At 39.0% G+C, this 26,065-nt stretch overlaps 1 protein-coding gene across 2 annotated transcripts in view; it reads right to left on the reverse strand.

Moving 5' to 3' along the window:
• Positions 1-1,368: 1,368 nt before the first annotated feature.
• Positions 1,369-26,065, reverse strand: part of PolG2 (DNA polymerase subunit gamma-2, mitochondrial) — a 48,920-nt gene continuing 24,223 nt past the window's right edge. For both annotated transcript variants that reach the window (XM_068228330.1, XM_068228329.1), the window contains 3 exons: positions 25,422-25,608; positions 13,438-13,661; positions 1,369-2,075 (listed from right to left, as the gene is read on the reverse strand). In XM_068228330.1, the coding sequence (XP_068084431.1) occupies positions 2,016-2,075; positions 13,438-13,661; positions 25,422-25,608 (471 nt within the window). In that variant the 3' untranslated portion in view covers positions 1,369-2,015. The remainder of the gene's footprint in view (positions 2,076-13,437; positions 13,662-25,421; positions 25,609-26,065) is intronic.

Genomic DNA, 26,065 nt, shown 5'->3' on the forward strand with positions numbered 1-26,065 from the left:
ATGTATTACATTCGGAAGTACAACTCATAACATTCGTTAGTTATGTGGCTGGTGGTTTGGTATGTTTTCTACACGGCTTTATTCGAAAAGAGTGGCTTCTGCTACACATACACCAACTGGGAATACAAAAGACCATCTCCAGAAACCATTTGGAAATATATTCACACTGTTTGGACTCTATAGTCAGGAACAAAACTATTTTTAAAAGGTTCAAAAAGACGGGACCTTAAATGCTCTCGATTGCAGGGCTGTTGCTGCTATGGCTGACAAGATGGCAGTGAAGATGACATCAACTTGAAATGACGACACGCTGGTAGCAGGGATTGGTGACACAAGACGATAATTCAAATGAAAGCGGTGATCAGGTTTACTGTGTGATAGGCCTACTGCTCAACTCACAGAGACAAATAACTGGCTATTAAGTTACTTTGTATCAATATTGCGTAATATGATACACTTGTCCCTTTTCTCTACGGGATCAAGTATGAAGCGAGACGAATCTTCGTAGCGAGTTTTTACGACTGTATGCCCTTCCTGACATCAAACTAATCGGAGGAATTAATGAGATATAACGAATTACGTGATATAAGAGTAACTAAAAATGACTATATTTACTTCATATATAGGCTTAAGCCTAAAAATAGTGTTCTCAATTTATTGTCTTTTTTACATTTAGAAATACTCTCTTCCATCAAAAATAGCCAGTATAACTTAAACACATTCATAAGTTTGTTAAAGAATGGTGTATAATGTTTACAGGTATAATTTATACCTCTTTATAGCCTAGAAGTCATGTGTTCACTGCACAAAATTTGAGATTATTGCATATTGGAACCCCCTTTACTTTTTTGGCTGTAAAAGTGGGGGGAAAAGGGGGTCTAATATGCGAGTAAATACGGTACTACATTTCTAACTTCTGAATGGAATGTGAAATACAAGCACGGACAGGCTCGTATTATTCTACAGTTTCACTGCTAATCGGCAAGCAAAACTGAGCATTTGTGAGGCTAATGGCTTGCTCCCCGAAGGTGGAATTTACCCTGTGAAGTTCAAGAATTCAAGGCCTTTTCCCATTATCACTCAACTGTGGCGAGGGCTCTTACCCGAGTTGGAAATCATGTTCCTTCCACAAGGGATGACATGTAACATTTTCAGGGCCAAGAAAATGCGATCTTACTAAGTGGTAATAGCAAAAATTTGCGACGTGATAAGTGAGGTATTTTTATATGGATATAATACGATGAGAATTGGGACTTCAAATTTACAACGTGTTAAGCGGGAAAACGTGTTAATGAGGAACGCACTAACGAGGTTTCGAAAGCAAAATTATTCAGGATGCAAAGCTGGACATGGAGAACAGTAAAAGAATTCAACAGGGAAATCTTTATTACAGCAAACTTAAACTAAGTGGGTTTGTCTGTATTTAAAATCTAAGTATTTATTTTTCCATAATGTAAGCAAATGCTCAACAAGAGCTCTTTTATAGATTATTAACCACTCAGATCATCCCCATACCCTTCTTCAACTAGTGGAAAAATTATATAAAAAATAATCTAATGTTCCTTTAGACCAGCCATTCACATTATGTTCATGTCCTGAGCCCACATTTTACCCTTGTAATTTAATGCAAAAAAGAAATATGATCTGCAAATGTTCTTACACCAATCACATCCATAGCCTCTGTAAAGCAAGAAATGAACATAAGTTCAAATGAGAAAAGAATATAAATGGGATCTGAACATGGACTAAAGCTATAATGCTATTTGCTTTATGTTGCACTGACTCATAGAGATCTTATGGTGATGACGGGATAAGACAGGGCTGGTGTGGTAATCTAAAACCACAGAAAACCATCATCAGGGCTGACAACAGTGAGGTTCCAACCACTATCTCCTGAATGCAAGCCAGTGCTACACGCCTCGAACTGTGTAGCCAACTTGCTCGATATGAGCCACAGCTTCTTCTTGAACATTTAATTTAATCATAACAACCAACAGTTGCACCAATTGCTGGATTCAGTAATTCTTCAGCAAGCGTTCCATGTAGAGTTTAAGGTCTGAACAATGGAGCTGTTCCTGAAAAAGAAAGCTGATCTTAATTTCAGATTCAAGGCAACTGTATATAATAACATTATCAAACAAAGAACCCCAAAAGAGTATAGTCATACGACACCAACCCTCATATTCACTTCTTTTAAGGAATTAAATACTCAAACTTATGTATTCCTACCCTTCAGTCCCATTTCCTGATACATGGTTGGAGATGAGGTGAGGTAATTCATAGCATGTTAGGCCAGATGCCCTTCCTGATACCAACCTCAGTTCAGGAGCTACTGAATGAATGATGGTGAATGAAACTGGGTAAGGAGATGGAAGAAAGCAGCTGTGGCTTATAAATAGGAACTGTCTCAGCATTTGCCTGGAAATGAAAACTGGAAACCTCAGAAAACCATTCTGAGAACAGTTGACGGTTAGGTTCGAACTCACTCTTCTCCCCAATACAGAGCTTGGCCAAGTAAAATAAATATTATATACAACAAAACAACATATAATACAGTAAAACCTCATTAATGCAAAAGCCAAGCGACTGGAAAATCAGGAATTTGTGTTATATGAATACCCAATTTTACGAGTTAGAATATCAATCACTTTTCAGTACATTATTATAGAATACTGGTGCATTGTACAGTTATGACGAGGGCTCGGATGTTTAGGAAAAGTCATATTTTTTCTTTGTCTCTATTTTCTTGCCTGATTGGATTTTGGTGAAAATCAGGTGATTATCGTCTCAATGAAGTGATTTTTACTTGTCATATAAATGCATATTTTGGCTATTTTTTGTCATAAGGTTATATTTTGAGCTATTTTCGTAGAAACGTCATATTTCGGTCATATTTCGATGGTTTGGCGACAGCTGTAGCTGTGTAAAATCATCGTCAACTTTCTGAATGAGAACTAGTATTCATAAAACTGCTTTTCCGTATCACATCTGTAGTTAATACAAGTGGAATACTCTGCCTCTTCAATCAAGATTGCGCAGGAATTGTTTTCCAACAGTTTGTCTGGCATATATTAAGTCGAACTTTGGAATTATATTGGGTGTAATTACTCGTTTAGAAGCTGCTAGCTTAGAAATTCATGCAAGTATTGAAATTATGAGAAGTTTTAAACATTCAGCACAACAATCACATGGAATAGTTGGCGTCAGTGTAAAAATAAAACTTCAAAAATGTGCTCAATCGAAGTGACGGTTTTCGCTGTGTGTGCAAGAGAAATTATGTTCTTAGAGGATAAGGTACCAGTGCATTTCAAGATGAGTGCATACTCGATGGCAGTGATTTAATATTATTTAAATATGCACCAATAACGTCTTGTGACGTAGAAAGGAGCTCCTCTTCTTACAAGAATGTGTTAAGTGATAATCGGAGGTCTTTCGCACCTGATGCTTGGAAGATGAATCTTGTCATACACTTCAATACCACCTGCGGAGAAGAATGAAAAAGTTATGTGAGTTTGCACTATTTGCCCTGGTGATCTAATTGCACCTAGAAATTTCAATGTTAATCCACTTTCTCACAGCTTAACATCCAAATAAACTATGGTTTGACAATACTCCTTGCTGGGACCAAATCTTTATGTTAACAGTGTTCAGTGTTCGTATTAGGCGAGTTTGTGTTAACGAGGTTTTAATGCATTATTGTAAATATGAGTATTATTATTATAAAGACATAACATACATCATCCAACATTTGTCACAATCATATTTTGCAGATAAAATGGCATATAATATGTAAAATGGTACCAAAAGCTTTTGGTCTTTTATTAAAATAATATTATGCAAAACTTAAATGTATTCTGAGTCTCTGTCAGTCCATTGTGGTTCTGGTGCTGGAAACTGCATGTCCCCAGTTCTACTCCAGTATAATTGAATCTCTGAGTGCTGAATGGTTTGAGAATAGACAAAAGATTATCACAAATATTCCTGTGTGTGGCGTAAAACTTTTGTCAGGTAAATTAGAAAGACGGTGCGTTGTATGTAGCTCTCCGCAACAGAGAAAGAGGTCGCAAACTGTGTGCATCAAGTGCAATAAAGGCCTGCATACTAAATGTGCAGCTCTTCATAAGTGCCCTAAATAAACAAAATATATTGAAAGTTCTATTTGAACAAAAAACACAGATTTTATATGTAGTTACGTTGCGCTTTTTATTGTTCCTATTAGTGTTAGTGTAAATACCCTTAAGTGCTTCAACAGTGGTCTCAAACTTTGAACAACATTATATAGCGGTGACGAGTCTTCTTCTCAAAAAATTTCGATGAGTAAATTTATTTTGTCATTTTCCTTCTTTTTTTACAAGTGATATAATAAATTTGTGTTTGCATTTTTTTTTCTTGTGTTTCTTTTTCTTGTTCAAAGCAATTATTCTGTTCATAAATGAATTCTCTATCATTATGTAAATGCCAGTCCCCGCGGGTCAAGTGTAGTGTGCCTGCCTCTCACTTGGAGGTCATGGGTTCAATTCCCGGACAGGTGAACGGTTTTTACCTGGGTCTGAGTGTTGGTTCGAGGTCCACTCAAACTAAGTGACCCTAAGTGATGACAATCGAGGAGAGATCTTAGGCTAAGAGAGCTACCTTGGTCTAGAAAACCATTAATAATGAACGAGAGAATTCGTCTCACTGACCATGCATCACCTCGTAAACTGCAGGTCTTCAGACTGAGCAGCGGTCGGTTAGAAGACCAAGGCCCATCAGGGCTTTAGTGCCATAGATGTTTTAATTACGCATACTGTATTGTAAAATGTTTTTTTTAATAGATACTGGAACAGAAAACTAGAAAAGGGGATTTCCGATAAAATAAAAACTATAATCTCAACTATTATTCTTAAATTTTTAATAACTCAGAACTATTTTTATACAATCTAGTCCACACATATAAAATTTATCTTAAGTGTCTGCCATACATCGATATATACATGAATTTTATTGGTGAGTAAAATTGTCTTATCTTCATTAGGGACATACGTTTGAATTTTAATTTTTTATATTTTTATTTTTCGCATTCAAAGTAATTATTTTATATAATTATATTTAGAAATAAATTCTATATTATCACGTATATTCTTTTGTATCGTAGATGGTATTTTCAAAGTAGATATTGAGAGAGAAAGTGCGAAAATGTTTTTCTCTTCCTAAAAGTAAACGTTATCGACAACCATAATATCAACAATAATACTTTTTAATTCTTTATATCACTCTAAATCAGTTGTTTATTTTATGTAGTCGACGTGTAGAAAATTTCTTGCCGGTATTTGACATACATTGGTAGATATACGCGAATGTTAAAATGCACGTAATTCTACTAAAAACAGCCTGGCACTTTACAGTAGTAGAGAGCAGGCGGAGCTCTGGCCTGTTCCAGCTGCTAGTGAGCGGCCGACCAGATCGGCTCCTGGCTCCAAGAGGGTTAAAAATTAATACTGTTTCCTCAAAATACCAAAACACTGTTCTAGAACACCTAATTCACAATCCAATCGACACTAAGGATGAAGAATGTGAATGGACCATGCTTCAAAATATCACTACAGAATCTGCACAAAAAGCTATGAGGATAGGAAGAGACAAGGCTGGTTTGATGATAACAATGAAGAAATCTTGAACCTAGTCAATGCTAAACGGGATGCTTATCTATCCATTTCTCAAGATCCATCCTCCAGAGATAAGAAAATGTGTTTTCAAGAACTAAAACACAAGTGTCATTCTGAAATCGGGCAAATAAAGAACAACTGGTGGCAACAAAAAAGTACAGAAACTTCAGTTCAGATGTCAGGGACCTACGCAAATTTTATGCAGGGCTGAAAGAGCTGTATGTTCCTGTCCGCTCATCATCAGGAACTCTGAAAGCCGTAGCTCTGCTGCTGTTGAAGATTTTCTTCTGCATGTTCCTCAACATACTCCCCAACCTTAGATGGACACTCCTCCAACCTTCCCAGAATTTATTAAAACTCTCAGCAGAATGAAAATAGGAAAGGCTTCAGGATCACACAGCATTCCTCTTGAACTCATTTGAAGTGGAGGCTCACCTCTAAAAACTAGGTTTTTCCATCTGAATCTCCTAGTTTGAGAAACCAAGTATATTTCTGCTACCATGAAAAACTCCAGCATAGTTACAATCTTTAAGAAAGGCAATCACAACATCTGTGGCAACTACTATGGTATATCCCTGCTCTCCATAACAGAAAAAAATATTTGCTAGAATCTTATTGAATCGACTTCAGGTTGTTTCTGAGAGGATACTACATGAATCTCGGTGTGGGTTTCGAGCCTCTTGTGGCACAATTTACATAATTTTTTTGCACAAGACAACTGCAGGAGAGGTGCAGAGAACAACTCTGTTCTTAGTGTTCTATGATCTTGTAAAGGCCATTGATATACAAAGGGAACTAGGAAAGTTTTGCAATGTGAGTGAACGCTTTAGATTTTTCAAAATAATTTCCACCACACTCAATACACTCCACCATACGTCGAAATCAGTCACTGAACCAACTCTGCCACTTTTCTTCGTTACATTTTCACACTCTTGATTCCATGCTGCCAGAAGCTCCTCATCAGATGCAAAACGCTGCCCTTTCAGCTCCATCTTCACTTCTGGGAAGAGTGCAATGTCACATGGGGCAAGATCAGGACTGTATGGAGGGTGATCAAGCACAGTCAACCCTGATCTGGCAAGAAAATCCATTCTTACATTAGCACGATGTGCTGGAGCATTGTCGTGATGCAAGAGCCAAGTGTTGAGCCGTGACCTTGGACGGAGCTGCTTGAGAGCCTGAATGACCTGAGGCAGACAAGTCTCACTATACCACTTCGCAGTAACTGTCCTTTGTGTTTCTAGCACAACCCGAGTCAAGATGCCCCATTTAGTGAGGAATACTGCAATCATCCTTTTCTTCACTGACCTTGACTTTCGCACAGGCACAGGAGTACCCTCATCTTCAAACAGCCACACCTAGTTCTGGGATTTTTTTAGGACATCATAATAACAAAGCCAAGTTTCCTCACCTGTAACGATGCTACTGATGTTATGCAAAGTCCCATTTTCAATCTTTTTTAGCATTTTTCGGCACCATTTCACTCGATGTGCCCTTTGTTCCTCTGAAAGTGAATGGAGCACCCAAAGGGAACAAACATTTCTAACATGGAGATGGCCGTGTAGAATTGAATGAATAGCTGGTGCAGGGATGTGGAGGGCCTCTTCTACCAGCCGATATGTCAACCACCTCTCTTGCTGTAACATTTTCCTCACAGCTTCAATGTTTTCCTCAGTCACTGATTCAGTCAGTCACCCAGAACGAGGATCGTCTTCAACCCCAAAATTTCCCCTCTGGAACCCTTTGTACCACCAGAAAATTGTTGTCCGATGTGGACAGTCTTTCTCCAGCACAGGAGTCATTTCCTCAAGGCACCGGTCATCAGTTAATCCACGACAAAATTGTAGCGGATAATTGTGCAAAATTCATCTTTAGACCACACTGACATCTTAACTTGCTTTCAATCCCACTGCTTGGTAACAACCGGTGTGAAGGTTGTGCCTTGCTTTCTTCTAGACCGGTTTTCACCCCTCTTCATCCCTCACCATAACAGGGGTGTCCAGCTAACCGTTTATGCATATTGCAAAACTTTCCTAGTGCCCTTTGTAGTTCCTCAAAATGCTATATGGATGATTTTGAGGTGCTTTGGATGTCCTGAACATTCTGTTGGCCTAATCCATGATGATATGGTTGGTCGGGTACTGTATCAGAATGATATAACAGAAGAATTTCCAATTACAAATGGGCTCAAGCAAGGATGTGTACTTGCACCTACAATTTTTGCTCTGTACCTGGCAGCCATCCTTTAGAAGACAACACCTGCAAACAATGCAAGTGAGCAAATTAAATATCGGTGTGAAGGGAGGTTTTTAACCAGGCCAGACTTTGTTCTACAGGATTAACCTATTCTACGCGGGTTACAGAGTTCCAATATGCAGATAGCAATGCTTCTCCAGCTCACACATCTGAAGAATTTCAACAGTTTGTCATCTGCTTCAACAGAGCATAGAAACGTTTTGGCCTGACTGTAAACATTCAGAAAACCAAAGGGCTTGCTCAGCCTGCTCCTGGAACCAGTGTCTCAGATTTTGATATCACCATATCTGGCACAACTCTGGAAAGAGTAGATCATTTTTCGTATCTCAGGAGTATTTTCTCAATACACCGTACTTCTGAGAAGGACATGGAGAACAGAATAGGGGCTGCCCATGTGGCACAGTGAGTATTACAGACAAATAATTAAGAATTACACAAAAAAAGTTGTGTTCCAACGTTCCAAGCTCTCGTTATTTCTATGTTACTCTACGGGTGTGAAACCTGCACCCTACACCGTCAGGAGATTAAGAAACTGGAATGATTTCACCAAAAAAGCATAGGTCCATTATGAACATCAAATGGGATGACTATATAACAAATGTTCTCGAGATAGCACAGCTAAATGGTACAGAAGCAATCATCAGTCACTGGCTTAGATGGGCAGGCCATGTCTTTTTTTTTTATTTGCTTTATGTCGGACGGACACAGATAGGTCTTATGATGATGATGGGATAGGAAAGGCCTAGGAGTGGGAAGGAAGTGGCCGTGGCCTTAATTAAGGTACAGCCTGGTGTGAAAATGGGAAACCACGGAAAAACATCTTCAGGGCTGCCGACAGTGGGATTCGAACCCACTATATCTCGGATGCAAGCTCAGCTGCGCGCTGCTAAACGCACGGCCAACTCGCCATGTCCATCAAATGAGTGACAGCATACTCTTCTGGAAAATCCTGCACGGTGAACTCAGCACTGGCAAGAGGACTTGTGGTGCTCTTCTGAAGCGATGCTCTTCTGAAGCGATATGAGCATCAACTTAAACAGACCATGAAAAGAGTAGATATAAACCCAAATACTTGGCATACTCTTGCAGTAGATCCCACTCACTGGCGTGCTACCATCTCAACTGCAGTTGTACAGTTTAAGCAGGAATGTCGAAGAAAGGAAGAGGACCAAATTTATTTTTGGAGCAGTGTATAGAAAAAGTTATAGGTCTTTTCTACTCTGATGGCGGGCGGCCCACATGCTGTCAGGAGAAGTGGGGTGCGGGCAGTATGTCACTGCCCAATCAGGTAAAAGATCGCCTGGCGTTGGCGCTGAGAACTACTCAGTCTCCCGGGGAGTTTGCCGCGCTCACTTCGCTCTCCGAACTGCTGTGTTGCCGAGTAGCCTTGCGGTGTGCGTGTGGGTATTACAAGGAGCTTGCTTGACGAGTTTGTTTTAAGATAATTCTTGTTTTATGAGTAATTCTTGCCGCATCCTTTACTGCATTATTCGATTAGCGTGCTCATGACACGTGATGCAACATTAGTTTGTTTCTATTTGCATTGCTCAATGTTGTAGTATGTAATAACTGCACTATATATATCTTACAATGGCGAAGAGGAAGGAGATAAGGAGCCAGGGTAGAAAAGTGATCAGCAATGTTCATGGATTTTTTCAAAAGGAAGCAGAAAATAATGGCCCTTTAGTCAGTGTGTATAAAGTGCAGCAGAGAGCCTCGGAAGCTTGTCAAGTTAGTACGCGAACCGTTCAGTGTATAATAAAGGAAGGTAAAGGCATTACCTACCCAGTCATCTGGTTCCATATCATTTCAATCACCGCGCAAACGAATCAAAAGGAACTGTATAACAAAGGCAATCGACGGATTCCATAAAGATGTAATAAGAAGAACTCTCCTCAGTTACGGTATTACGTAAAGGTGAATACCCGACACTGAACAAGTGTGTTGTGTAACTCTGTACTTTTGAACGAATTATTTTTCGGTCTGTTGTCAATGCACTGTTTATATGCATTGTTAATTAACTCGTATCGTACTACATCGAAGATATAATAAAATGTGAAAAATAAAAAAATAAAACTCATCCACAGGCCATACTCGAACTATAACATACGAAGCTCTGTATTTCAAAGTTATGTACATTTCAACACAACTTAAACACGCGCGCGGGCGCTCCTGGCAACGTTGTATTAGTGGCCTCTGTCTGTTTCCCTTAACGGCCTCTCACGTCGTGCTGGATTGGTCGGCCCCATGCTCCCCGCTTCCCCTGACAGCATGTAGGCTGCCCGCCATTAGAGAAGAAAAGACCTTTAGTATGCATATATTTTTATATTGCCTATCTTATTTGTGAGTTACAAGTATTTATTTCATTTGTTTATTTATTGTTATACTGCGACACCTTTTGTTAACCAATGCATCTAATACTTCCCTTGTTTCTTGAAAGGTAAGGTTATTTTCAACATCAACACCAAAAAATCCACTGCAACCTAAATATCTGCAGCTGCACAGGTTTATATGAGAAAACTACATCACAATTTCCAGTATATAGATTTCACACCTATGAACAAGTTTTTAACTTTCTCCACACAGATCCCAAATTTTGCAACTCTCTTCCTACTCAACTCAATCTGGTGAAGCATGAGTTCAGAATCCTCAAAAGCTGCACTGAAACCCAAACACCGGCTATGTAGTCACTGCAGTACCTGTAGAACACCTAACAATGATCTTCCAATCCCCATCTATACCCAAATCCATCAAACTATATTAGGTGATTCTTTCAAAGCAGAAGTCCATTTACCTGGCATCTTCCCATCTTGGATGTCAACTAGAGCTCAGGTCCAGAAGAGCACTCTTTGTAACGTGAGATTACTACACCTTTTTGCTTTAATCTTTCTCCAGCTAGGTTGTTGTGTACCCATCACTGACAGATTAGCTTTTGTAATTAGAGAAGTACTGCCATTCGACGGAGTGGAAGAGACAAGCACACCTCAACTAACAACAGTCAATCTATTATTATTGTTGTTGATATGTAGGACATAGTGGGATATCACACTTTGTTTCCTTACAGCTCTGCAATATCACAATATTAACCAAACTACCCCACCCCTTTTTATGATTCCACCCCCCGCCCCCACAATTATTTTTTCTTATTTCTTTTTTTTTTTTCTTTTTTGCAAGTTGCTTTACGTTGCACCGACACAGATAGGTCTTACAGCGACAATGGACAGGAACGGACTAGGAGTGGGAAGGAAGCCTCTGTGGCCTTAATTAAGGTACAGCCCCAGCATTTGCCTGGTGTGAAAATGGGGAAACCACGGAAAACCATCTTCAGGGCTGCCGACAGTGGGGTTCGAACCCACTATCTCCCGAATATTGGATACTGGGCACACTTAAGCGACTGCAGCTATCGAGCTCGGTTCTTCTTATTTCAAAATATATCTTCATTATATTCTTGATCAGTAGCAGCTAATAACCACGCAGCTTATTAAAACAATCACAACAACCACCATCGTCACCAGTTAGTTTGTAACCGTGACAAGTGAACGACATTTCCACATCAACAATGCTTGCCAGTGATCGACTCGGCAATAAATATCTAAATTCATAAATAACTGTGTTGTTATATGAGGAATGGGGCATGTCATAGCAACTATATTTTTTCTTCACATTTTGCATGGTGCTACCATACAAGGGTCATATGTCCTGGAAAGGGCCTCAGGGGCTCCAAACTTTGGAGCACAGGTTGGCGACCACGGGGCCCTCAGCTGAGTCCTGGCATGGCTTCCACTTACTTGTGCCAGACTCCTCACTTCCATCTATCCTATCCGACCTCCCTTGGTCAACTCTTGTTCTTTTCATACCCCGGCGGTATTACGTACGGAGGCCTAGGGAGTCTTTCATTTTCATGTCCTACATGGCCCTTGTCTTCCTTTGGCCGATACCTTCATTTTTAGCAGTGTCGGACCCCTTCCATTTTTTCTCTCTGATTAGTGTTATATAGAGGATGGTTGCCTAGTTGTACTTCCTCTTAAAACAATAATCACCACCACCACCTGTCCTGGAATGCATGACACTCATAGTACATGGACACAGCATGAGATGGTGGTGCGTTGGAAAGGTACCATACACAGGACGATGGGAAAGCAGTAGTGAGTCAGGATTTGTGCAGAATGGATGTGATAAGGCGAGAACAGAATGTGTACATCAAACTGACCATTCACCAGGGTTGCAATGGTGAAGAAATGTACAGTAGAAGTCCGTTATAGCAAGAATTCATAACTCACTATTGCGGATTGTCGTTATATCCGAATTTTCGTAAAAGTAGGCAAAAACCCCATACACATTAAAATTGGTACAAAACGCAATCAGTTTTTCAAAACTTGTGTTTTTGTGCATGATATCCACACTAAGGCATACTTGTTGTTATTTTTCAAAATCCGATACTATGTGAAAGTGTATGTTTAATTTCATTCGGAAACAAATACAGTATCAATCCAGAGGCCTATGTGGCAAACGTTTCAGTTTTCTTCTTCAAACAGCGTCACCTAACTATAAATGTATCATGAAAACATATTTCAAGCACAAATAGAGAAATGATAACCTCCTCGCTACAAATTTACATGGGAATAGCCTTTCCGAAATGTAACTAGACATGAGAAAATAATGCTCTGAAATCAGTGATATACTCTGCCATATCTTGGTGTATCACATTCTTACTTAATTTCAGTATATAACATTAAAATTAAGCGATCGTTTGCTTCAGCCTTTATTTGTAACGAGTTAACAACTGCAATAGGTGGATCGGCCATGTCATTTACGCATTTATTATGAAAACGCGTTATCCTCTTTCACTTTAATTTTTTTTTTGAGAGCAGCAATCAACGGGTATTACTAGTTGACTCCAGATCGCCTTCAAATGTCAACGAGAGAGCTCGCTAGTGGACATAGCAAGGAAACGACACCGAAGATGATTGATCACATGTAATATAATGGCTGGGTGCATAAATATCGGTAATGGAAAAAATTGTGCATGCTTAATCGCTCGTAATAACGGATGTGTCAGTGATAGGGCTCTTGTTGTAACTGAAGGATAATACACAGTTTAATATAGGAATTTCAAAGGGGCATACAAAAACTGACGTTATAATGGGGTTTTCGTAATATGCCGTACTCGCTATAGCGGACTTCTACTGTACTGAATAAGGTGGCTCAATTGCTTCCTTTCAAGGAAGCTCTCATAGAGAAAGAGCTTGTCGATAAAGTATGAGGCAAAAATTTGAAGTGTGAAGACACAATTATCATTGTATTTATATAGATTTTGGAAGAATAATAAACAGATTAACAGATTAAGTAAAAAAAGAGCAAGCTTGTAGTTTTATGCAACTGTTGGTATTGTGATCATAGGAGCACTACTTTTCTTTTCAAAAATCACACATGCGTTGGCCGCAATTTGAACCATGGCTACCTTGGTGAAAATCCAGTGACTACACCATTTGACTATTACACCCCCATATATTAAGTAAATCTGCAACAAACTTACTTTTAGGGTAGTATCTCGACTGCGCAATCCAATTATTCCAGTCTTGAGCGATGAGTCATTTAAAACAGCTGTGTATGGTATACCTAACTCATCATTACGTATAAACTGAGACTCCAAAGATTTCTTTGCAACATCTGGCAGTAACAAAGTTAAGATCCCACAACTTCGAAGCTCTCTGGTTAAATAGAGGGCAAGCTGACTTAATTCTTCACTTACTGAGGCACCTGAAAATGTAGAATGAATTTTAATATTTAAAAGAGAAAAGAATACAAGAAAAATTAAATTTACAAGGACAAGTTCAAGGCAAATGCACAGTGATGGAGAAAAGGAATTAAAGGCAGAATATTTTTCTACTGGCTATCTTCCAACTTCCCGAAACCAGTGCAAATTACAGTGTGATTATATGAAACATTTAAGAATTCTAGTTGAACAATGAAAGGAGATGACAAAATTGAAATGTACTGACTTAAACAAAGGAGACCTTAGAGAAAAATAATTTTATTACACTACCTGGACACAAATTCCGAGGCAGATTTTTTAAAAATGTCTCAAATTCAATATTTTAATGGCATGAAGCTAACATCCATCAGTTTAATAAGTTGGCTAAATTAGTTGGATTCACTGATATCTGATAAGCTGCAAAAGCTGAAAGAATGAAATTTTTATTTTGATTTCCTACAGTAAATCATGTGTGGGATCACTGATCCTGAAATTTTACCCATGTTACAGTGATTTTTGTACAGTTCTTTTTAAATTAGTCTTGACCTACTACTCCTGCCCATGTCAATCACCAAAATATACACAGCGCATGGATCAGAGGCATCCAGAATTCACAGAAAGAACCTTCTGTGACTAGATATTCAAGCAACAAACAAATACGTATATTCTACAATAAATATCTTACATGTAAAGCTAAATTTTTTAAAAGTATTATAAACATTGAATTGACAATGTTTAATTATGGCACAATCTAAGCACGAAAAATCTACAGTACTAAGTATAAATCCAACATGGATAATTGCACGTTAAAAACACATACTGTATAGGTACAGCCTTCTCGTCAATGAAAGACCATTGTATGATACAGGTCAATTAGCTGTTTAGCTATAGAAGTGAAACCAGATCCTGAAAAGGTAGCAGCAGTAGGCCTACTTTAAATTTCAAAAGAAGAATTCCTACATCCAGTAATTGCACAGAATTTGCCCTGTTCAAGACTATTAATCTGCATCACTTAAGATGAAGTACTCCATGCTATTACAACATGAAGAACTCAAAAGCATCAAGACCTGATAATATACCAGATGATGTTTGAAAGCAGAAAGAACTCCTATATCGTACCTGAATATCTGTCTAAATTCTTCAATGCCTTTGTAGACAATAATGATGCCCCTGCTGACTAGGCAACAAGCATAAGAGATTCCCTGTAATAGTCTAAGTTCATCAGGGATGGGCTTTGTCACCATTGCTCTTCAAAGTTGTTATGGGTACCATCCCACGTGACAGGCATGGGAGTTCCTTATACACTGCAGTATGCTGAAGACATCCTACTTGCAACCACCACCAGAGGAACTGTAGGACTGTTTTCAAAGATGGAGTACTGCCTAAGCCAATTCAGCCTGCACCTGTGTTAATAAGACTGAATATCTTGAAACCAACTCAAACACATTCACTATCAAGGTCAATGGTCAAGACCTAGCAGAAACAAGCTGCTTCCACTATTAAGGAACCCGCCTGCAGAGTGATGGTGGTAACGATCAGAAAGTTTGGGCAAGAGTAAGTGTAAAATGTTTAGACAGGAGTCGCAAGAGTACTATGTGATACGTGTATAGATGGAAACTATAACATGAACTCCATCACATGACTGCCAAATGCGTTATAATTGCATAAAGGAATATACATTCTTCAGAACAAACTTGTCACTACAGCACGAAAGATCGATAGTGTCTTATGCTTTCTAAGGTATGTCTCCTGGAGGCAAGTAGAGCAATATGCTTCCAGCTTAATGGATTGTATATCTTCCAGAATTGTGAGGGCTGGTGGCTCCTTTAGTACACATACTGCTACATACTGGATCATCATCAATTTTCCTTTTCCAGCTCCCAAACGAAGGGATGTTACTAGCACCTTCCCATCTTCCTCTATCTATCCATCATCACTGCTCCTTAATTGTATTCAAATCCAGGCTCCTCCTTATTCTACTATTCTTTATAGAGTCCAACCACCTTGGTCTAGGTCTACCCCTTGTTCTCCTTCTTTCAATCTTAGCCTCCATCAATCACTTCAGTATCCTTTCCTCTACATTTTTCTTATACATGAGCTAACAGAAGTGTTATTATTGGGATAACAATTCCACTTGAAACACTGAGGTCAAGAAATAATGAATGAGATGTTGTCATGTTCTATATCGGGGTCTCTTTTAAAATGAAACGAGTAAGATGGCTTTGTAGTATCAAAGCATGTGGCTGGAGGTCTCGCTTAAGAGTGCGTCACCAGTCCACATTGCACAATTTTCTTTTGCCATTTATTTCTCAGCACAGCGATAAGCTTTATTTTATTTCATCCCATAACCCTCCCTATACTGAGAAGTTTTCTGTTTGGCTGTGGAGGGGGAAGCAACTGCCTCAAAGACTGACTTACAAGCAAATCCATGTGTGTTATGTTCTATCCAGACAACAGCCAGGTGTAGGCACTTTCTTCCCTTCCGGAGCCTTGTTTACATGTCTCTTACTTAGCCCCTCCCCCTCAATAATCTATTTCTGTTTTATCAAACAGCATTTGACAGGCCAATAGTATTTGCAGTTTTTAACTGGAACGTTATCAGAGGCTCTAGATCAGGGGTTTCCAAATGGTGGCCCGCGAAGCCATTTTTGCGGCCCGTGAGAGCACTGTAAGAAATAATGTTAAGAAAAGTCACAAAAATATTTATTAGCTCGTTCAAAAATGTATTAATTTTTATACACATTATAGACCCAAGTCAGAACGAATTATTCTTTAATACCAGTTCCTCTTTTCAAGTATTAACTTGTTCTCAACAGTTAATTTTTTTTATTTTAAAACATTTAAAATCCAAATTTCAAGTAATAATTTATTTTTGCGTCCCACTGACTACTTTTGATGGTTTTTGGAGACGCCGAGGTGTCGAAATTTTGTCCCACAGGAGTTCTTTTACGTGCTAGTAAATCTACCGACACAAGGCTGATGTATTTGAACATCTTCAAATACCACCCGACTGATCCAGGATCGAACCTGCCAAGCTGGGGTCAGAAGGCCAGTGCCTCAACCGTCTCAGCCACTCAGCCCGGCTCCAAATTTCACTCTTTTATGCAATTTTAAAATAATGTTTTAAGCAATTAAAATGATCAAACCCTCATTTCAATTGAACTATGCATGCTATTTCATAATGGTGCTTCTGTACTATTTGCAGAATTTTACAAGAATTGGCCTATTGAAGTGCGGCCCACGAACATGACTAAGGTTTCCAAAATGGCCCTCGAGCCCTTACAAATTGGAAACCCCTGCTCTAGATGACATTCCTCTGCACATTTCTTGCAAATTCCTCTGCATATATGAAGAGTTATTTGGTTTCCTTACAGTGGTGTGCCCCCTCACATTTCTCAGTCAATGTGGAGTACCTAAACACGATTTTCTCAGGCCAATTGGTTGAAATGGTCCAGTCCAATGGCTAGCCGAAAGCCCTGATTTAAACTTCAAGGATTTTTATTTCTTGGGCCATATGAAGGAGCTAGTGTACAGGAGTGATATACATGACCCTGAAGACCTTCAAAAGTGTGTATTTGATGCTGTAGTCTCAATAAGAAATGATATCATGACCTGTAAGAATGCATGAGGAAACTGGCCTCATTGCTGCGAAGCATCCATTCAGGCTAATAGTGGTCACATTGAACACCTTTTGTAAATCGAGAACCTGAGTTCCATGTTTAATAGTGATGGGAAACATGCATTTTTTTCATTTCTGATTCTTACTAATTAACTCCTGTTTGAATTTCTCTTCTCAAGTTATAGTAGCAATTATCAATAAAAGTAAGTACCTGTATGTTTATCACTTTAAAGGTCATTAGCCATTGGGATGAAACTTTTTGTAATGCACAGCTATTCTTTATGCTACCCTATTTTTATGCAATCAAATTTAAGTCTAGGCCCTGTAACTTTTTAAATCTCAGTCTTGTACAGTCTTACCAACTTATTACAAAAATAATCTTTTCATACACTTTACTCTGTTAATACCACTTCATTTTTCCATTATCCATTATTGTTTTATGAATTTATAAGAAATTTTATTATGCAACAGAATATGGATTCTTGTTTGGCAGTCATTGGAACTTTCTGTATGTTTGAGAAAAGGGTATGATCGAACAGGTCACTGATCACTGAAATAGCTGTAATGAATTCTTTCAATGTAGAATTGTACATAGGTTGTTGCCTTAGGCGAGCTCAAACAACAGTCAGCTTGCACGTAATATTATTTGTTTCAAGTCTGTCCTAAATGCTAGATATTAACAGATGCTGGGGTGTTGGAATTTTTTCCTGCAACAGTTTTTTAATGTGCCAGAAGCCAATGACAGGGAAATGTTACCTTTAAAAACCACTGACCTAAGCCAGATTTGAACCCACAGACTTGGGCTCAAAAAGATGATTAACCAACTGAACCTCTCAGTACAGGATAATTCTCATCCATCAACCTAACTGCTGGCATAATTAAAAACCCAGAATACCCTTTCTGAGTTTCAGCTATAAACTGAGAATAACACAACACCAAAAGCCAGATTTAACCTGTAGAGTGCCAGTTATAATGTCCAATAACGGACCATTTATATTGGTATTATAACATCTTATGGGTCGAGTCCATAGAGAATGCCCATTAGATTTTAACTACGCTGCTAGATAGTGCTTAAATTCATTCATTATCATGCGGTGAATTTCTGAAGTCTGTGTTCATCTACAATGTATGATCTCCGTGCCGCATGAGTAAAAGGGAGAAGTGATTTTGTTGACGATGACAAACTGGCTGTACATATTAATAACTTAAGTGAAGAAGAGGATGAAGTCATTCCTCCAACACGTGAAGAAGGGGAAAATGAAAGTGTTATTGGGAGTGATAATGGTGATTTTTCTTTTTAAACACCCGACCACATGCTCATTGTCTGCGTGTAAACAGTGAAAGTGGTAATGACCATCTGACCGGACGAGTTGGCCATGCGGTTAGAGGCAGCCCTGAAGATAATTTTCTGTGGTTTCCCATTTTCACACCACGCAAATGCTGGGGCTGTACCTTAATTAAGGGGCCACGGCCGCTTCCTTCCAACTCCTAGGCCTTTCCTATTCCATCGTCGCCATAAGACCTATCTGTGTCAGTGCGACGTAAAGCCACTAGCAAAAAAAAAAAAAATTACCAACTGAGTGATGACAGCTGTAATAACATCAAACAAAAATAATTTCCAGTTTTCCATGAAATTCAGGTAGATCAAGATGCAAAATACCAACCCTCACCTGGTTATTATGAGACTCCTGTCCCGAGACACGCCCCTTCATCAGATGTAAAACCACTAGTGTATTTTAATTTGTTTTTCACGGCTCAATTATGAAACCTCATAACTACAGATATGGTAATAAGTTTTTTGAGAAGTCATGCCTTGTCACCACATGCCAGAACACAGCAGTGGCATCCAGTTACATTGAATTAATGAAGGCTTTCATTGCTGTTTTGTTGGAAATGGGTGTAATCAGAAGGCCAAGCATATTTTCTTATTGGGTCTCAAACTCCCGTTATATTGCATGGTTTGGAAATATGTTCTCAAGAAACAGATTCCAATTGATCTTGAGATTCTTTCATCTTGTGAACAATGATAATCTTTCATCACCTTGTCACTCTGACTACAACACATGTGCCAGGTTCGATCCCATTGTTGAACATGCCAATCGTGTACTCCGATACCATTGTAAATAACACTTAAACTACTCAAGATAAGAATGTGAAACTTGACATGTTTATTCATCTGAAATAGGACATTTCAAAGAAGTCATCAATATTTATCGGCGAGTTGAATTTTCTGACTTTTTTTTTTTCTGTTTTGTTTCTGATTTTTAATTTTTGGTGTTGTAAAACTGTTTGGAATTCTTTTTTTTTCTAAATACCCAAGAGCATTTTAGTGTTATAATTTAGTTCTGCAGTAAGAGCGTCTTCTTTTTAACATTTCTTAAAAATTTCACGTCATAGTGATAACGCTGTCATTGATGCTTTCATGGCCCATACTTATAGACATGATATAGGCTTTTCGGCTTATGCCGTGTCAAGAAAATAAGGTGAAATTCTTTAAGTTTTGCAGAAAACTGTGCTCTGCATCATCAGAAGAAAATCTCGACTATCCACGAGAAAGGCTTCTTAAACAATGAGCTTGAAATTTAGACGTTATAACAGAAGTGGAAATGGTACGTTCATTTATCACCAGATGGCTCACCGGATCCGGTACAGTGCTAGCGTTCGAAGCGGAAGCTGACGGAACCATCAGAATCAGTCTAAGGGGGGTCACATAACATGTGTACGTAACATGTAACATTGACAGATGTATGACACTGACACAAGCCTGGAATGAAACATCTGGCGATAAGGAACGTATGAATTTGGAAAACACCGAGATGAAATAACAATAGTAAAGGGACAGGGAAGGGAACTACCTACGTAAATCCATAATGGCTGGTAACCAGGTATTACTTAATTGATAGCCAGTGTCCCTGTGGAAAATGTTAGCATTTCTATGTATTTCCACAGCATCCCATATAATCCTGGACCTGTAGTGTCTAGTGTGGGTAACGGCTCGAGCATCTTGGAACATGACATCATGACCCGACGATAGAGCGTGCTCAGCTATTGCCGATTTGTCTGGCTGGTTGAGACGAATATTACGTTCATGTTCCTTGATACAGTACCAATGGACCGACATGTTTAGCCGAAGTATACCTTACCACAAGTACACAGAATTCCGTATATCCCAGGATGTAAAAGTGGGGACAATTTGTCCTTGGTTTTACCCAGATTGTGAGCAATTTTAGTGGCGGTGCCAAACACAGTTTTTATATTGTGTTTGCGGAGTTCTCTGCGAAATGTAAAGAATTTCTCCTTATTTTCTTGACACAGCATAAACCCAAAAACCTATATCATGTCCATAGTGATAATAATTGTGAACTATATAGCCCAGAGAGTTTGTTTGTTTGTCCAACCCTTGTCCCTTTCTCTACGGGGTTGGGTATGAGGTGAGATGAATCTGTTGTGAAGGGTTATTTTTATAACCGGATGCCCTTCCTGATGTCTTCCTCATCGGAGGAGTTAATGAGACAATATGAATGACGTGATATATGACAGTAAGGAGAGGGTGAAACCCGGTGCCAGCACATGGTCTACTCCTGTTGAATAGCGCCAAGGGGTCTGCTCAAGGCTTAACGTCCCCATCCAATGGACGAATCACCATCAACAGCGTCATATGCCCTCACTCCATATGAACACTGGAGGTTTGGAATTTGATCCAGGCTTTTGGCAGGCAATCTAGTGATTAGAAAATGTATACCACCACCTCCCCTACCCTGCCATTCTGAAGGTGAAAATTTTTTGGACAACGGAACTCTAACGAGGCTAACCACGATGTCAGACTATTTAGACTTCAGTGCCTTAACGATCACGCCCACCAGGTGGGCTAGTGGCGCATTGAGTGAGAACCTGCAAAATCCTGTAAATATGTCTGGCACTCTTGGCATGCTGTAAGCACCCGGGCCTGGCACTAAAAGGGTTAAACAGCTCTTATCTTCCCTCTAGTTATGGTACCTGCTGTTAAAACAGCTTCACTCAGTCACCTTTAGAATTTGCTTTATGTCGCACTGACACACATAGGTCTTATGGTAATGATAGGATAGGAAGGGTTAGGAGTGAGAAAGAAGAAGTGGTAGTCTTAATTAAGGTACAGCCACAGCATTTGCCTGATATGAAAATGAGAAACCACACAAAACCATCTTGAGGGCTGCCAACAGTGGTATTTGTGCCCACTATCCCCCGAACCAGGAATGAGTTAGCTGGAAAATTTATAATGTCCAATAACGGACCATTTATATTGGTATTATAAATTTACTCATTCAGGACAAATATTTCAGGTTCCCTATGGGAATCAATTTCTATATCATCTGAAGGCCAGGCAGGCATCAATTTTTGGTAATGAGACAAAGTCTCTCATAGTGCATTGGCACTGCCGGTGGCTCCAAATAGCCCACGCAGTGGCCTCCACGGTATGCACTAGCCATGGATCTTGGTGGGTGCGCTATTTACCAACTAATGAGCCCAACTTAGCACACTGGGGCAAGACACTGGCAACCAGGAATGAGTTAGCTGGAAAATTTATAATGTCCAATAACGGACCTTTTATATTGGTATTTGACTTATATAATAGGAATCAATTGAGGGATGTTCCACCATTCAACACTTTTATATAATACGTAAAATTTATTAAATGTATAACGGTTTCAATTCCCTGGAATCATCATCAGTTCAAAGCAAATAAATAAATAAATCAATAAATCAAAAGGGTATTAACACATATTCAACATGAAATCTGCCTTTAAACACACTTAAAAGTGTTGACATGGGTTATATGAGGCGTCCAGATGCAAAATGCAGTAAATCCACTTTTGCTCGAAAATGAGTTGTTGCCACCATTTTGTTCTCTATGCTGTCGTCTGTTGATTAGACCCTTAAAACTCAAGCAAAACTGCTTCCGTCTGCTTTAAATCGCACCCCGAAAACAGCCTACAGATGCAAAAGTGTGTGTATCCACATGTGTTTGCAAAGCAAAACTGAGTGAATCCATTTTCATCATAAAGAAGCAGAACTTGGTGTATCCTGACCAAGCGCTATTACTTAAGTTGGTTTGCAGGTGCAAAACTAGCTTAATACACACTGTGTCCTGCGTTTGAATAATGCTATTTTACAAGTTTTTTCTCCATGGATGTTAGTTCTGAGCTTGTGCACAAAGGTAAAGCAAAAGCTTTTTATGATGAACTGAAAGTTGAGGACAATGGTGAAATAACCTTCACATTTGATTGCCAGAAAAACGTTACATTGCCTAAGTTGCAAGATCAAAGTGCTTATTATACACACCAAATATATGTGTACAATTTTACGATCTGCCAAGGCCCATCAGGTGCGCGGAAAAAACAGGGAAATGCATTTATTTACACTTGGAAAGAAACCGATTTTGCAAAGGGATCTAATGAAATTGTGTCCTGTGTGCATCACAGGTTAACATCAACAGATTTGAATGGCATCTACACCATCCGCCTAATGTCGGACAGCTGTGGAGGGCAAAACAAGAACCAGACAATGCTGGGTATGCTGTGCTTTTGGCTAACACAAGAGGCTCCTGTCAGTGTGAAACGGGAGAAGATCTTCTGTCCAATGGTTGGACATTCTTTTCTACCACCCGATAGAATTTTTGTTCGAATAGAAAAAGTTCTCAGGTCGAAAGTTACTGTCATATTACCGAGTGAGTACCATGAAGTATTCAAGGATGACGGAATAGTTTTCCAGCTGGGAGCAGATGTCGTCAATCAGTGTTGGAAAGATGCAGTTGCTGATGTCGTCAAGCCCTGTGGTCAGTGGCACTCTGTAAAAAGGGTTGTCATCACCAGGAGTAAACACGGAAACGCACTAGTAAGAGGTGAAGTGGCCTACAGGATGGACACGGGTGAAGGGAGAGGGATATGCCGACGTGGCAAAGCCTACTCGTCTATGAAGCCGAATGTTATCTAGATTGGAAGAGCCTTAAAGGAAGTGAAAGTTAGGGACATTGATTTTCTGCTTAGAAAGCATTTCGGGGAGACTTGGGAAGAAAACGAAGATCTTGTTTTCTATAAGAATCTGATGGATTCTCAAACAGCTGTGAACAATGCAGAGGAGGACTCGGAGTTTGAAATTCATTCAGAAGACAATGAGTTGCCTGTGTATTTTCGATGGAACAGGACAGGACTTGCAAGTTGGCGGCCTTTTTACTTCTTGCAGACTTTCATTTGATGTCGTATACTATGTAATCACACTTACTTGTAGTCAATAAATCATTTCTTTTGTCATTTGAACCAGCAATAGGACATCTTCTTTCCAATTACGTTGTAAATAATAATAATAATAATAATAATAATAATAATAATAATAATAATAATAATAATAATAATAATCGTATGGCCTCAGGTACCGTGTGCAGACATTTCAATTTGACGCCATCTGGCTGTCTGCTCGTCAATTTCGACGTTCCGTTTTACTCTAGGCCCCCACTAGATGGGAGACCGAGTAAACCAAAACTCTTGGGCGTCTATGGCTGAGATTTTAATGAATTTTGTCGGGTAAACACCAAATGTGTCACCAGAGATCTTTTACATGCCGACATCGTACGACATGGAGTATCGAATGGACTTTTTTCTGCCCTTCAAAAATCCGACTACCTCTGCCGGGTTTGAACCCGCTATCTTGGGATCCGGAGGCCGACACTCTACCGCTGATCCATGAAAACAGGAGCAAAACTCGGTGAATCCAAACGATTTTAGGTAATAACTAAAAAAATAAAACCCCAATATTTTAAAGATTGTCATAAAAATAGTCCGTAAATGAATATAAATCTACAGTGAAAAGGAATTTTGCATATCTGCGAGCCAAAGGAAGTAAGACGTTTTTCGTGTTTCCTGAAAAAAATGTTCTGGTGCACTCACAGCATTTTGCTTCTGGACGTCTCATATGTCATAAAAACAAATTAAAATTTAAAGAACATCCTAGGATACAGGTCACAAATAATTGTCCGATATAAATTTCATAAGTTCTGACCAAGATTTGAAATTGGGATGCAGCACTTAAAGACCGATATCTAACCGTTTGATCAATTCCTTAAGCCCAGGTGGCAGATTCCCTACCAACTGTTTACCTAGCCTTTTCTTCGAAGAACTTGGAAATTTATTGAACATTTCTACATTTCTAGGCTACACCAGGCCCCTTTGCACAGCGAAGGGATTCTCCCTGCGACACATATGTAGGACAAACATAGTTCCTAATTTTGTCCTATAAATAAATCAATCAATCAATGACTTTCACACTTACTAGGTAGGCTACTTAGTTCTACTGGTCCAAATATCCCAAGCCTTTATGTGAAGTTGTAATAATAGCAATGCCTTTATGTAGGGATAAGATGAACAATGCTATTCTCATATCAGCTGACTACTTCTTCTCCTTGCCCCTGCCAACAGGCAAAGTCATACTAGGGGTACGCAACAACTTCCTCTCATCAACCCTGTCTCGCCCTCTCTAGCTACAGTACACGTACTTTGCCACTGCTGTTTGAACCATTACTAAAAACCTAAAAACAATGACATTTTATAACTTAATTTTCAATTTGAAGATAAACCAAAATGTTACGGGCATAATTTGCTTAGAATAGCCTAATCTACCACCAGTTTAACCGACTTCATTTATTTCAATTACACCTGTACAAGTTTATTGTAGAACTGAATCGCTGATTTGAGAAATGCCATAAGCCAGCACTTCTCTCACAATGAGTTTTAAGTCATTTGATTCTTAGAAGATGGAATCATCATTGGGTTGAGAATGTGTGTTATTTAAAAGAAGGTATATACCATGCACCATTTAATTTGATCTAATGTGATTCTGTTAATACGGTTTTATGGGCCTCCTGTAAAATTTATTTTGGTTGAGTTATGATGTTTCTCAATTTTTTCTTCTCAAATCAGGAATTCAATTGAGTTCGAGGCTTCTATTTATATTGCAGTCAATATTCAAGTTGTTCACCTCTTTTGATAATATCTATTTATGACTGCATTCTCTTAGTCATGAAAATATTAAACAGAAAGCCCTTTCTTTGGAAGACAAATTTATGATTAATTTATGTAAATAGATAATGTGAGGAAGAAAAACCCAACATATTTACTTGATGAAGCAGCAGCAAAACTGGCTTTGTATGGAGCAAGCTTGCGATGGAACCTCATGATTTCCCGAGGCAATCCAAGAAATGTTGTCTCATCATAAGCATCACACAGGAAAGTAAAAACTGCACCATCAAGGTTAATAGTACTCTCCACAACATGGGGTATTATCTTGCGGCGTCCATCCTTAGCCTGTAAAATAACAATCTAGGTGAAGTACCTACATCATAATGTTACAATCAAGAGATCTTTAGGGGATAAGTAAAGAGTGAGATGCATACTATTTTATTAAACCATTTAAATTCACTTGACATTACATTTACACAAAAGCATTTCAAATATGTTATAGAAGCAAATAACAATGTATTAGATTAAAAGTACAGAGAAGCTAAACTTTCTGAGCAACAATCAGTTACGGACATGATAGCCTTAGAGAGTCCGACTCGTTGGCTGAATGGTCAGCATACTGGCCTTCAGTTTAGAGGGTTACGGGTTCAATTCCCAGCCGGGTCGGAGATTTTAATCGCTTCTGATTAATTCTTCTGGCTCGGGGACTGGGTGTAGGCCTATGTGTCCGTCCCAACAGTCTTCTCATCATATTCAGACAACATACCATACTACCAACCACCACAGAAACACGCAATAATGA

This window comes from Anabrus simplex, chromosome 6 (genome assembly GCF_040414725.1).
Source record: "Anabrus simplex isolate iqAnaSimp1 chromosome 6, ASM4041472v1, whole genome shotgun sequence".
NCBI lineage: Eukaryota > Metazoa > Arthropoda > Insecta > Orthoptera > Tettigoniidae > Anabrus > Anabrus simplex.